This window comes from Myotis nattereri (genome assembly GCF_964212035.1).
Source record: "Myotis nattereri genome assembly, chromosome: 10".
Taxonomy (NCBI): domain Eukaryota; kingdom Metazoa; phylum Chordata; class Mammalia; order Chiroptera; family Vespertilionidae; genus Myotis; species Myotis nattereri.
In genome coordinates, this window is record NC_138085.1 from 38,069,970 (window position 1) to 38,085,261 (window position 15,292).

At 39.8% G+C, this 15,292-nt stretch overlaps 1 protein-coding gene across 2 annotated transcripts in view; it reads left to right on the plus strand.

Annotated features, from left to right (window-relative positions):
* The window catches only part of GCFC2 (GC-rich sequence DNA-binding factor 2), a 34,059-nt gene extending 20,244 nt beyond the window's left edge, over positions 1-13,815 (plus strand). Inside the window, exons 11-17 of one of the 2 annotated variants that reach the window (XM_081101042.1) lie at positions 17-167; positions 820-941; positions 1,699-1,775; positions 3,157-3,223; positions 8,643-8,789; positions 11,379-11,503; positions 12,374-13,815. In XM_081101042.1, the coding sequence (XP_080957168.1) occupies positions 17-167; positions 820-941; positions 1,699-1,775; positions 3,157-3,223; positions 8,643-8,789; positions 11,379-11,503; positions 12,374-12,491 (807 nt within the window). In that variant the 3' untranslated portion in view covers positions 12,492-13,815. Of the gene's footprint in view, positions 1-16; positions 168-819; positions 942-1,698; positions 1,776-3,156; positions 3,224-8,642; positions 8,790-11,378; positions 11,504-12,373 lie in introns of those variants that run through there. The other variant, XR_013996509.1, reaches the window with a different exon arrangement.
* The last annotated feature ends 1,477 nt before the right edge of the window (positions 13,816-15,292 follow it).

The following is a 15,292-nucleotide window of genomic DNA, read 5'->3' on the forward strand; positions in this document are numbered from 1 at the left end:
TAATTTTATTTATAAGTTTGATTCCATAGGTTTAAAACAGATGCCATGGTTCACATCTATAGAAAAATTTATAGATAATAGTATGGAAGATTCAAAGAAGGAAGATAGTTCTGATAAGAAAATCTTGTCTTCTGTCATCAACAAAACAATTATTCCACGACTTACAGGTACTGATTAAATTGTTTTGGGGCAAAATATAAGATCATTATTTTCTGTTACAGTTACAATTTTTTTTCTCAGAAGTTTTTTAATACAAGAAAATGTAATAAGCAGTAAAAATCAACATGTGTCATAATTTAAGCTGGTTAAAAAATGCTTGTTGGTGCAGTTAATTTGCTATCAACCTGTTGATAATCTTTAGCCGTTAGCATTTGTGACATTAGTATTGCTTTTATAACTCCTAGGTCATTAATTAGTGGCACATTTCTATCCCTACTACCTGTATTATTTTCTCTTCCCTGACTTATCCCCTTATGTTTCTCCCCAGTACTGCCCTGGCCAGTGTAGCTCAGGGTTCACTTGAGTTTCATGGCGATGAATTTAAAGTGTTGCTTTTTCCAGCCACTTTTTAGTTGCATTATTGCAAGAACAGACTCAGTGACAAGGTGGATTTAACAAGGGGTGGTTTAGCCAGAGAAATTCAGCAAAACCCAAAAGGACAAGGAAATTGAGGATGCATGCAAATATGTAATGGTAATGATTGGTGTGGATTTTAAACCACAAAAGGCAGTAATCTTTGCTAAAAAGCTTCAGTTGTTTATATATAACAAGCAAAGCAATTGAGTAAATAATTGTGCACCACTGAAATTTTTGTTTCAGACTTTGTAGAATTCATATGGGATCCTTTGTCAACCTCACAGACAACAAGTTTAATAGCTCACTGCAGGATGATTCTTGAAGAACATTCCACTTGTGAGAATGAAGTTAGTAGAGGCAAACAGGTAATAATTTCTAGAGTTATAAATTTCTTAATTTATTTATAAATCAATATAATTTATTATAAGTCTTTGTTTACAGAAGAAGCACAAGAAGTAATTATCAGAAAACAATTTGGGGGGAAATATACTTAGTTCTGATTTATAGAAACTAGGGCTCTGGCCAGTGTGGTTCAGTGGTTAAAGCCTCAGCCCACCAAAGGGCTGTGGGTTTGATTCCTAGTCCAGGGCACATACCTCAGTTGCAGGTTCAATCCTCCACCCAAGTTGGGGAGCATTTGGGAGGCAACAAACTTATATATGTGTGTCTCTCTCCCCATTCCTCCTTCCTTCCTTTCATTCTGTCTGAAAATCAAGGGAAAAAATATCCTCAGGTAAGGATTTAAAAAGACAACAACTGCATTTTAATGAGGGTGTAAGTAAACAGGTTTTCTCATACAGAGCCAGTGGGACTATAAATGGGATACCACTACTACTTCCTAAATACATGGGCAAGAACTTTCATAGCAACGTTATTCATAATAGCCCCAAACTGGAAACCATCTAAATGTCCTATCAGTAGCATTCATGCAACAGAACACTGTACGGCAGTGAAAATGTACCAACTACAGTGACATGCAGTAACATGGATGAACGAAGTTCTCTTGTACCCAATTGATATTTTAACACCTAATTCGGTGTGTGTACAAAATAAATTACTTCTTTTGGTAAATATATTTCAACCCATGACTATCACTGATGCTTTTAAATTTTCAAATAATAGGACTTACTTAAATCCATTGTTTCAAGAATGAAGAAAGCAATAGAAGATGATGTTTACATTCCTCTGTATCCAAAAAGGTAAGAGCTATTAATGTCTAGATTGTATAAAATAATCATGTAATACAGATTTAAGAATGCAATACAAAAGAAACTATACTAAGTATTTTCAAAGTATACATATACCTATTTAGACACAAATTAAGATTTCAATATTTCTCAGTTACCTTCTATATACCATGTCCAAAGCTTGACACTTGGAGATAGGGTGGTTTGTTTTTAATGTTATTCTTAAGAACATGATAGGTGGCATAGCAGAGTAATGAAAAGCCCAGATTCACCATTTATAATAATAAAAGGGTAATATGCTAATTAGACCGGACAGGGCTGGAGGGAAGACCAGGTCCCGGGTGCCTGCAGGCAGCCGGAGGGAAGCCAGCTGGGTCCCAGGTGCTAGAGGGAAGCCGGTGCTGGCAGCCCGGGGAAGGAAGGCCTACTCTTTCACAAATTTTGTGCATCGAGCTTCTAGTTACTAGATAATGACCTTGGGCCTTTCTCTGTCCTCAAATGTAAAATGGGACATTAAATTAATGCCCACATTAAAGGACAGTGTGAAGATGAAGAGTGCGCCAAACAATGCCTGGCACAGAGAAAGCACAGCAGAAGGCCTGGAACATCACTGAGGGGCCAGAAACTGCATCTGTGAATTCTGTATTTACTTAAATTATGAAAGTATTATTTGATGCATGTTTATACATTTGCTAAGAAGACATCAGTTATAGTTATGGATCATGATCTGAAGCTACTCAGCAAGTACTCACAGGATTGAAGAGTTAAATGTTATATTTAAAATAAAAAGTCTTAGTCCATCCCACTCCTGACCTCCATCCACCCAATTTTTGACCTTTCTCCACTGTGTACATGAATGCATGCAATAATAATAATCAGTAATTTTTTTACCTTTCCAGTTTCTTTATGCAGTTAGAATTAAATACTTATATATTGTAATCTTATTTCCTCGCCCTCTCTAGAGCAAAGAAAGTATATTGTAAATAGTTGTACACTGTTTTTTTGACTTAGTACATCTTTGAAATCTTCATCTAAATAGTTTGTCATCATATATATCATCATAAAAGTAGTTTCCTCATTTCTTTTTTAAACTGCATTAAATATGCTATCATGTAGGTGTACTGTAACTGATGGGCATATAAGTGGCAAATTATTACCAACAGTGTTGTGAATAATGTTATAGATATTCTGTAAATGTGTAAGTATATCTATAGAAGCCATTCTCAAAAATAGGTTTGTTAGGTCAAAGTGTGCATGCATTTGTAATTTTTATATTATATTCCATTAAAGTTTAGTGTGATTGGTTAAAAAATAACACTCAGTTTTTTAAACACTGTTTCTGAAAGATTAACAGTTCTTTGTATTTTCTCCTTTGTCTTTCATTTCACATTAGTGCTGTAGAAAACAAAACATCACCACATTCAAAGTTCCAAGAAAGACAGTTCTGGTCAGCTCTAAAGGTAAGCAGAGAATTGCAAAAATAAAAAAGAATTTTCTTTTATCTCCAGTTTACTATATATTCCACTAGTAGCCCACTGCACGAAATTTGTGCACATTGAAAGGGAATTAATTAGAGGAACGTAATTTGGACTCACTGTCTAATATCAATAATATGTGAGCGTGAGGCAGTCCACGTTTCTGAAATTCAATGACATGAATTTTAGCTATTACTTTGCCCAATAAATGAAATTTACAGATATCATTTAAAAGAGCATTCAGCTTAATATTAAAAACTGGCTACCAAGTCAGGTCTGTTTTCAACTTTTTGTCAGCATTGTAAATTGTTTGCAGTATCTGCCCATTTGGGATTGCATGTCATGGTTACAAATAAATCGGGCTTGCCATACTTCGTTACAATTGCCATAGCATCCTGATATTGCTGCTGCATATTTCTGGGACTACCCTCAGAAGATGATGGAAGTATTATCATTTTACCAATCGGCACATTGTTCATTTTCAGATCTACATTTGAGATAATCCATCAATCCACTATATTTTTCAACTCTCAACTTAGATTGGTTTGCTTTGATAAAATTTATCTGATTGGCCTCCATTTTTTAATATGAATCCATGATAAACTGTTGAGTTAATTTTCCTGCATTTAAAATAGGATTGAATGTGTCCCGCACAGAGAGCTCAAATCCATAATACTGCATTTGTGTGACTCGTGTCCTTACATTTTGTCTAGTATTATCGTTGATTACACTGTTGTCTCTGAGTCTTAATGCAATATCTGTTCCCCAGCCTTTTTCACCATGTGGGAAAAGAATAGGATATGTCATTGCATCTAATGTAGGAAACAGGATATTGATTTGTTTCATTTTAGTGGCATTTGGATTATTGGGATCTGGTTTACAATGAATGAGCAAGTCCCTTTCAAAAGGAGGTTCTCCATCTTGGTTTCTGAATATGACAGCAACCTCGGTTACATGGGGAGAATTATATCTACCTGGGTCACTGTTACGATCTTATTTAATCGCCATTGTTACTTCTGTGGGAGCAATACCTTTTGCTGCTGCTTCAGATTGGGCTTTTCTACCTGATGTAGCATCTTGTATGATTTTGTTAATTCATTTATGTCATGCATGAGGTTGTTGATGTTGATCAGGAGTCTTTCTGAGCAGCCCTGGTTTTCTGGCATTGCTAATCTTTTACTTGTAGCTTCAGCTGTATCCAAAATAAAGAGTTGAGCAAACTTCTGAGAAACACCATCCGAAGGATGTAAAGTTCTAGTACAGTGATAAACTTGTCTGTGTATTCTAAAACAGTATGGCCCATATCCTGATGGTGATGCAGTATTTGCACCCATGGAAGCAAAAGAACTATTTCTGGAACGAATATTTTCCATGAAATTTTTACTGTCAGAATCTTCATTTGTCATTAATCTTTTTAAATATGCTGGGTAATCTGGAAAATGTATATCATTTGGACAGACTTTCCCTTTGCTATAACATCGAGTAAATTTCCCATCGGATGGTTTTTCATCAGAGAAATTTAGTGATAGGCAAAATTCACATCAGTCATTCCACCACAACTATGTTCGAGAATTGCATCCTCATATACTCCATTTTCACTGAGAAGGCAATTCCTACTGATATTGGTAGTACTTGTTAATGACTATTTTCTAGATATATTCTGTCATCGCCGCCGCTTTCTTTCAACTTCAAAGGCACATTGGTCTTTAGACATTTTCTGTCAATAATGCCGGTGTTTTTTGGCATCAGAGTGACGTTTTTACAGTAGCTGATGTTCAGATACATCCTGTCGCAGGCGCCGCCTTCTTTCAAGATCAGACGCACGCCGCTCTGCAGACATATTCTGTCGATAACACCAGCATCTTTCGGCTGCAGAGCTACGTTGTATCAACAGTTGTTCTTTAGACATAGTCCCACCTCTCTACTGTCACAGTCTGAGATGCAGGTGAATGAGAGTCCTGGCTATCAGGCTGCTGAGAGCTGTCTGACCAAAGGCTGATTCTGGCTAATTCTGTGGTGGTGGGACTTCCTCCTCCCTGCTGTTAGTTTCCACAGCTGTGATGAGGAAGGTGGGGTGACAGAGGGAGCCGTGCCCTCCAAGCTGCCCTCTCTCTCGCTCTGCTCTATGTCTAGTGGTCTCCTGCTCTGCCAAGTCCTCCAAACCTCCCCGCTCTCTGCCAGCAAGGTCCCAGGAGCCCGCAGGCTTGGCTAGGTGCAGGCGGCCTCGCCTCCCAGACCGGTGACGGTCCTGGGAGCCTGCAGATGTGGCTACGGCCTCACCTCCCAGGCCTGCGAAGGTCCTGGGAGTCCACGGCCACGGCCACCCTTGCCTCCTGGGGCGCCTGACACCTGCGTATGCAAATTAACCGCCATCTTTGTCAGGTTAATTTGCATAGTCACTCTGATTGGCTTGTGGGCGTGGCTTGAGTGTAACAAAGGGGTGGCTAATTTGCATGTTCCTCTTTTATTATATAGGACTAGAGGCCCGGTGCACAAAAATTTGTGCACTCAGGGGGAAAGGGGGGGTCCCTCAGCCCGGCCTGTGCCCTCTCGCAGTCTGGGACCCCTCAGGGGATGACCACCTGCTGGCTTAGGCCCACTACCCGGGGAATTGGGCCTAAGATAGCAATCAGACATCCCTCTGGCAGCCTGGCAGCCCTCAGGGGATGTCCACTTGCCAGCAGGGAACAGGCCTAAACTGCAGTCGGACATCCTTAGCGCTGCTGAAGAGGCAGGAGAGGCTCCCACCACCACCGCTGTACTGGCAGCCATCAGCCTGGCTTGTGGCTGAGCAGAGCTCCTCCCATGTGAGAGCGCCCTGACCACCAGAGGGCAGCTCCTGCATTGAGCGTCTGCCCCCTGGTGGTCAGTGTGTCATAGTGACCAGTCATTCCCAGTCATTCTGCTGTTAGGGTCAGTTTGCATATTACCCTTTTACTATATAGGATAGAGGCCTGGTGAATGGGTGGGGGCCGGCTGGTTTGCCCTGAAGGGTGTCCCGGATCAGGGTGGGGGTCCCCACTGGGGTGCCTGGCCAGTCAGGGTGAGGGGCTGAGAGCTGTTTTCAGGCTGGCTGGTGACTGAAGCTCCCAACCTCTCCTTTTTTTCTTTTTTCTTTTTATTCTGGGATTTATTTACCTTCTATGGCTGTCATTGGAACTGAGAGCCGGCTTTAGCTCTGAGGCTCGGCTCCAGCTCTGAGACCTCGGCTGCTGAAAGCAGGTTTCTGGGGTTTGTTTAGCTTCTATAATTGCAACATTATTTCTTTTTTTTTTTTAAATATATTTTATTGATTTTTCACAAAGAGGAAGGGAGAGAGATAGAGTTAGAAACATCGATGAGAGAGAAACATCGATCAGCTGCCTCTTGCACATCCCCCACCGGGGATGTGCCCGCAACCCAGGTACATGCCCTTGACCGGAATCGAACCCGGGACCTCTCAGTCCGCAGGCTGACACTCTATCCACTGAGCCAAACCGGTTTCGGCAGCAACATTATTTCTTAGCGCGCAGCTCAGAGGCCGGCAGTGGCAGGCGGGGAACCTTGGCTTCCTCCATCACTGGAGCAAGCAAGCCTCCTGTTCGCTTCAGCTGTCTGGCTGCTGGCCGCCATCTTGTTTGGCAGTTAATTTGCATATCACCCTGATTAACCAATGGGAAGCGTGTCAGAGGTACGGTTAATTACCATGTTTGTCTATTATTAGATAGGATTACTATGTCAATGAACTTCTGTAAAGGACCAGACTATTCTTGCCACATAGTCCCTGTTGAACTATTCAGCTTTGGTGCTGTAGTGTAAAAACAGTCACAGACAATTCATAAACAAATGAGCATGGCTGTTTCAATAAAACCTCACTATGGACACTGAAATTTAAATATCATATAATTTTCACGTCACAAAATTTTCTTCTACTTTTTTCAATCACTTAAAAATATAAAAACCATTCTTAGTTCACCAGCTCTGCAAAAACAGACAGTAAGTTGGATTTAACCCACAAACCATAGTTGGCTAACTGCTGGTCTAAAAGGTAAAAGAAGAATTCAATGCTAATCAGTGGCAACGGGGATGATAAAGAGAAGATGGGTTCAAAAGATATGTAGGCTGAACCACTGAAAGGACTTGATGACTGATTAGTAACATGTGAAGGATGTAGAGTGCTAGCCAAGGTTCTGACGTTAGCAGCCAGGTAATTTATGACATTCTTTGGGGACATTGGAGGGGATACAGGAAGAACAGGTTTGAGAGGAAAGATAAGATCTGTTTTAGACATAGTAAATTGAAGATTCCTGATAGAAGATCTAAGAGGCAATTGGATATGTGAGTCTGAATTATAAGGGACAAATCTGAGCTAGAGATTTGGGGGTCAACCACATGTGGTATTTGGAGCCATAGTCATGAATACAATCTTTGGAGAGATTAGATGAAGCATGAGAAGAAGGCCAAGGACAGGCCTTGGGAAACACTGACATAACAGGTGGGCAGAGAAAGTGGAGTCTCAAAGAAGCCTTAGAATGAACTATGAAACTTAGAATGGTCACAAGAGAGTTCTGGCATCAGGGAAACTAAGCAAGGGGTTATCGAGAATTAAGACAGTGTTAAAATGCCACTGAAAAGAATTAGGAGAAAGCCTGAAAATGTTTATCAGAGTTGACTATTAGGAGATCATAGGTGACCTCAGCAAAAATAGTTTCAGTAGGGTGAATTCATGTTTGTCATGTGGTTGAGGCGGGAAAAAGGCTTTCCAGGAAGAGGGAGCAGTATCACAAGGACAATTGTATAAAAAAGCATTGCATATTAGTACAATTTCATGTAGATTAGCACTTAGGAGTAATAAATACAGTACTGGAAAGAAAGTTGAAAGCACTAAAATGCACAAATAGTTCTGGATTTAGAGGAGGGAAAGGCAACCCATATTAATTGTATTAGAATTTCTTTTGAGTATTTTATCCAAGTTATCTCCAAACTTACAGGTTATTATTAATCTTATATATACACACAATGAGGCTCTTGGGTTTGATTGATTTCTGAAGGTCCACATTGGTAGCAGTGGCACTGGCTTAAATGGCAGTCCTTTGAATCCTGGGGCCCTGCGATCTTGCATATAGTGGCTCCAGACTCTGGGAGAGTATGGATTTATAAAGGCTCCCAGCAAATTTATTTGAGATGGATTTTGGATGGTTGTCCTAAAAAATGAAAATAGGATGAGCAATTATGTGGAGGTTGGAATGTATATGTATCAGGCATTTATTTAGACATACTTTTTATTCTAAAATTGACAGTTCTAATTAACTATTTGTAGTGAAAGATTAAAAGAGTTTGACCAACTTATTATGTTTGTTGGAGACTATTCTAGTTTTCCTTTGGAGAAAAGGTACATAGTCACTTGACATGTTATTTTTTTTAGCTCTTCCGTAATATTCTTTTTTGGAATGGACTCCTCCCAGATGATACCTTGAAAGAGCTAGGACTGGGGAAGCTACTAAATCGTTACCTTATTATAGTTCTTCTTAATGCCGTGCCTGGTCCAGATATCGTTAAAAAGTGCAACCAGGTAAGTTACATATGATTCTAACTTTATTATCTTTTTTTAATTCAATTTTTTAATATCTATCTTGTTGCAAAATAATTAAAATTATAATGTTCACATAATAATACACAAGTCTAACAGACTAGAAATCCAGAGAGACTCCTCAGTATTTAAAAATTAGTATATTGGTTAATTGTTTACAAAAAGAATGTTGGATCCTTATCTCTCACTAAATACCTACATAAATTTCAAGTGAAATAAAAAATTAAGTGTTAAAAATTAAATAAAATATTGTACTAAAAAGATAAATAACTGTGATATAAGGGAGTCCTTTCTGAACATGAAAGCAAAAGAAATTATGGAAAAAAGTGATAGATTTGATAAAGATATAAAACTTAAGTGGCTCAAAAAACATTAAAAAAGGTATCAAGATTTTTCACTGTTAAAACTGGAAGATGGGTTTATTGAGCCCATTATACTTATTCTTTCTCCTATTGTTTATGTTTGAAATTTTCTACAATAAAAAGTTAAAACAAAAGTGAATTGAAATACAGAAATAAAAGTTGTCAGGGGTGGGCAAAAATAGCTTAATACTAACCTATAATAAAAGTGAAATATGCAACTTGACCAAATGGCCGAACAGGGGAACGACTGTCTGGACAACCACACTATGACACCCACTGGCACCAGGCCAGCCAAGGCAGGTGTGATGCGATTGGTCGGGGGCCCAGCCATTGTCCCAGGATCGCCCCGCAGAGGGAGGCCCAGGCCACCAACTGGCGGGCTGCGGCGGGTGTGCGGGGTACAATTGATCGCCCCAAAGAGGGAGACCCAGGCCGCCCTCTGCGGGGTGATTGATGGGGGGAGAGGGGGCTCTGCAACCAATCGTCCCACAGAGGGAGGCCCAGGCCACCAGCCGGGGGTGATTGATGGGGTAAGGGGCTCTGCGATTGCCCCAAAGAGGGAGACCCAGGCCACCCTCTGTGGAGTGATTAATTGGTGGGCTCCGGGGAACCGGGGTGGGAGGTGGGGGGCCAACATCATGCAGCCCTTCTTGATGATTTTTCTCCCAAAGAACAAAATCCTGTAGGGGCCTATGGGGTAAGGAGCCCCTCTCCCTGTCTCCTCCCTCTTAACAGCTGCACCCAGACTAGTTATCAGCGGAGGCCCCGCTGCTCTTCATGGGAGCGCTGGTGGAAGACGAAGGTGATAGCAGTGGAGGCAGGATCCCAGGCAGCCTGGAGTACCTCATCCCTGAGCCCCCGCTTATCAGTGCCAGGCCAAGGTGGGGAGTGGAAAAGTCCTCAGGGGTGACCGGGGCCCACAGCTGCCGCTTGCACCCGCTGACAACGCTGAGCAATCAGGCGAGTGCTGGGCACCGGCAGTGGGTGCAGGTGGCAGCTCTGGCACTGGCTGCAGGTGCGAGTGGGGCCGGCGCTGGCAGCAGGTGTGAGAGGCGGCTGCTGACCCCAATTGCCCCTCAGGAGGACGGGAAGGTGGAGAAGCCCTGAGGGCAGATTGGGGCCCATGCCAGGCGCCGGCAGCAGGTGGAAGCAGGGGTGGCACTGGTAGCAGGTGCAAGCGCTGGCAGGTCTGTGGTGCGTGGAAGCAAAGAATTTTCAGTAACCACCAGAGGCTCGCCCCGATGACAACAACCAGCACCCCACCTTGGTCTGGTGCCCCTGCTCACTTGCTCCACCATCCCACTGCTGCTAATGCCCACCGTGTCCCACGCGCACCACCTGGTGGTCAGTCCACATTATAGCGACCAGTTGTCCTGCTGTTTGGTCTATTTGCATATTATGGTTTTATATATATAGATAAGGAAGAAAGGCTGCATGCAAGGGGAAAAGGGGGAGGGATGGCTTCAGTGTCTGTGGTCCAGGATCCTGGAAGTCCGATAACAAGGTAGTTAATTTTCTGTGATGTTAGCAACAGATCCACCTGTTCCTGGGACCTTAGAATGGTCAGCCTTCCTGAGGCAAACTACCAGAGCGGGTCAGGGTCCAAGCATAGCAACCAAATGAAAGCGTCTCCTGTCCTTTATCTGTTCTCAAAATGTATTCTTTTCTGAGTAATGGAACCATCGAGCCCAGGTCTCTCTCTCCGTTTACAGCCCTGCTTTCTTCTTGTAGCACGGCCCAATTTCCCAGGGTCTGTAGGAAAACCTCTTCCCTATAGTTAGTAAGGTGAATAATCATTAAACAACTGTGGTCCTATTCTTATTGTGTGCCCTTCCGCCATCACTAGATCACCCAATATCTTAGTGAAATAATACTAAATGTGTTTTATAGCTGTGTAAACTAAAAGTGTTATGTGTGGGCATTTCTAGTGTTTAGTTGTAGTGTTTTGTACAGATTTAATGGCTCAGGAATACAGAGTATAGGAAGTATTACAAGTACCACTAGAAGGTATTCGTAAAGAATAGTCTATTTTAACCTCTTAGTATTAAAATATAATTGCTTAAAAAGTGTATAACCCCTTGACAAAGAAAGGAAAAATTCTCAAAATTTACCTGCATGATCATTATGAAGATTAACTGGCACCATGTTAGCAGAAGTTCTTAGATGATAACTGTCATTATTAAAACCAACCATGTGTTTTGATTAACAGATAGCAGCATATTTACCAGAAAAATGGTTTGAAAATTCTGCTATGAGAACATCTATTTCCCAGCTAGAAAACTTTATCCAGTTTTTATTGCAGTCTGCACATAAACTATCTAGAAGTGAATTCAGGTAATGCATATTTAATTGTACCTCCATAAGCATAGCTCAAGGATTCTATTACATTCTCAGCAGTTTTAGAAAGACTTATACTTCTACAAACCTGTTGAGACTATTGCTGTAGAATCACTAGGTATTTTTATGTGCAACCTTTGGAATCACTATTTTATACTCACACCTCATGCATCTATATAGTTAATATTTTTAAATGTAAATCTCTTCCAAAATAAGCACTTCCAGAAAACTATAGCACAGGAGAATTTAGGATTAAAAATGTAAATTTAAAAAAAATGTAAATCAAAAGTTTTTAATTAAGCATGTTTTTTTAAATATGTTTTTTAATTTTCCTGGCCATTTTTAAAGTCTCAACACTTTTAAGTACAGGTCTGCAGTTTGCAGCCTGGTGTTTACCCACAGTAGCCAGATCTGTGTTTTGCATATCTTACTCATAACATTGGATGTTTGGGGCTTACGAACAATAGTGATCTAGTGAACCACGTCTCCGAAACTAGAACGCCCAGACCTGTGTTGTGGCTTTAGATGATGCCTGTGGGGTAAATACTCCCACTGAGGCTCCCGCCATAACAGCCCATAGAAGCTGGTAGCAGCACACCACAACTCAGATTTCTGATGACAGATCTGCTCTGTGCTTTTCTGGATTTGACATTCACATTAAAATGTGCCAGAATACAATACACGAAATAGTATGAATTTATAAGTATGTGGAGAAAGTAGTAGCATCTGAATGTATAATGCTATTTTAGATATTGGTTTAAGGTAAAGTTTTGTTTCAGATAAACAAATGATGATTCACTGTGCTCTCCTACATTGCATTTTTAAGGGGGAAATGCGTTGTGTTTTTTTTTTTGTTTTGTTTTTCAGGGATGAAGTCAAAGAAATAATTCTTATTCTGGTGAAAATAAGAGCTTTAAATCAAGCAGAATCGTTCATAGAAGAGTATCACCTAGACCATCTTAAACCAGTAATTAACCAAGTTTGAGTAAACTTTATAGGGAAGCACTAAAGTAAATTTTAATACAGTCACACTCTGCTCCTTTGCTGGGGGCGAAAAAAGCTGGTGCTTCTTTATTCCTAGTAATGGAGTCAAGGATTTGAAAACAAAACAAAGCACGGGTTTCATCCCTTCACTCCGTTTCAGGAAAGGCTGCCCTCCTGATTCTGTGGAAATTAAGCACATGGGCAGTTAAGAGTTTAACGTGTATTTCCCTTTGATTCTTGTGGCAGCTTTTCCAATTTAAGAGAGGAGTTGGCGAGACCTTGCTTGTAGCTGCTTTGACTTCAGCGAGTCTTCTGTCCTGATCCACAAAAATGCCTTTTAGTTCTCTTCATTTTAATTATTTAAAAGTGTAAATCAAAAGCTTTATTTACAAATCAGTTTAAATGGAAATCTTAATTGGAATGAATGAATTATTTGTTAAGTATTAACTGATTACGGCTTTCTAAGGCTTTGATAATTAATGATTATCAAATTGTCCTTCGGAAATATATACCAATGTATTGTACCAACACAAATGCAAGAGAGGCCAATGAATCCCCCAGCAATCATTTTTTAACTCTGCAAATTTAATAGGTGAAAATATCTTATTTGAATTATGTGTTTGGGCTATTACAGAGTGAATACTTATTTTTTGGCCATTTGTAATTCTTTTTGACATGTTCATTCATTGTTTTCCTATGGATTTATGAGAGCTTCATATATTTAAAGATAATGTTTTGCATGATCTGTGTCAGTTGCCATTTTTCATTTAATTTTGTGTATCTGGATAAAATATTTGTATAATTAAGAAAGTCTGAGGCAAGGGTTAGAGTTGAATCTTTTTCAAAGTAGAGATTACTAATATTTCTTAAATCTATTTGTAAAATAATTCAGTGGCAACCCTAAAGATTATCAGGAAAAAAATGGATTTTTTTGTAGGATTTCAGCATTTGACCTCTGACACTGTCACCCCTAACTTCGAAGCTGCATATATTTTAATGGATTAATGTGTTTTTTAAGTTTATTTTATTACACAAATTATACAGGAATAGAATCTCATCTAAAAGATTCAAACCATTGCTGAAAAGCATTTAGCATTCCCACACAATTATTGTTCCCCGAGGTAATTGCTGTTTTCATTTCAGTGTTACTCTTTCAGACCTTTTCTCTTTTTACAAGAGCAAGTGTGTGTGTGTGTGTGTGTGTGTGTGTGTGTGTGTGTGTGTGTAGCTGTGTTGTTTACATAAATGACAGTATTTTATTGCTCTGTTGCATATGAAATTTGTAAAATTTTTTACTCTTTAAGTAATACACATTTGGAAACTTCCCTCTGACTTTGCATTTTTATTGATGTGTTGGATGTGTTCTGATATTTTTAGCTTGGGCAGAGAAAGTTCGCTTGCTTTTCATAAATTGGAAATAAATTTTTATAAAAATAAAATTTAAAAAGACATACATTGCCCTGGCTGGGTGGCTCAGTTGGTTGGAGCATCGTCCTGTACACCAAAAGGTTGTGGGTACACTTCCTGGTACAGGCACATACCTAGGTTGCAGGTTTAATCCCCAGTCGGGGCATGTACAGTAGGCAACCAATTGATATTTCTCTCACACAATCTCTCTCTCTCTCTCTCTCTCTCTCTCTCTCTCTCTCTCTCTCTCTCTCTCTGTCTCTCTCTGTCTCCTCTCTCTCTGTCTCTCTCAAAATCAATAAAAACATATCCTCAGGTGAGGATTTAAAAAATAAAAGAAAAAAGGAAGACATATACTGAGTCTAATCGGGCAGAAAAAGATATTTCAAGCAAATGGTCACACAAAGTCCTAACTGGTTTGGCTCAGTGGATAGAGCGTCGGCCTGCGGACTGAAGGGGTATGTACCTTGGTTTCGGGCACATCCCCAGTAGGGGGTGTGCAGGAGGCAGTTGATCGATGTTTCTCTCTCATCGGTGTTTTTAACTCTATCCCTCTCCTTTCCTCTCAGTAAAAAATAAAATATACATTTTTTAAAAATGGTCACACAAAAAAGCAGGAGTAGCTATACTTGTGTCAGACTAAATGGACTTTAAAAATGATAAAAGAGACAAAAAAGGTCATTCTGTAATGATAAAGGGGTCTATCCATCAAGAAGATATAATTGTAAATATTTATGCACTCAAAGCAACTAAACATTTAAAATTAACAGCTAAAAGGAGAAAAGGAGAAATAAACAGCAATATAATAAAAGTTGAGAACTTAGTACCCAACTCTCAACAACAGATGGATCATTCAGACAAAGAATGAGAGTGGATTTGAACATTAGAGACCATGTGGAGCTAATAGACATATACAAAACATTCCATCCAACAACAGCAGAACACTGTTTGTAGTGTTTTCTTATTTAGAGGAGAATAAAACACTTTTGTGGCTCTTACAAGGCCACAAAATATAGAAAGAACTCTTAAAACTCAATAGCAAAATAACAAGGAATCCAATTTAAAAATGGGCAAAGGACATTAATAGATTCCAAATAAGATATAGGAATGGACAACAGGTACATGAAAATGTGCTGAACATCACTAATCCTCAGGAAAATGCAAATCAAAATCACAGTATCACCTTATGCATGTGAGAATGGCTCTCCTCCAAAGGGCATAACAAATGCAAGCAAAGATGTAGAGAAAAGGGAACCCTCTTGCACTGCTGGTGGGACTGCAAATTGTTCTAGCCACTATGGAAAAACAGTATGGAGAAGCCTCAGAAAATTGAAAATAGAACTAACACATGATCTAGCATTTCCACTTCAAGGTATATATCTGAGGAAACAAAAC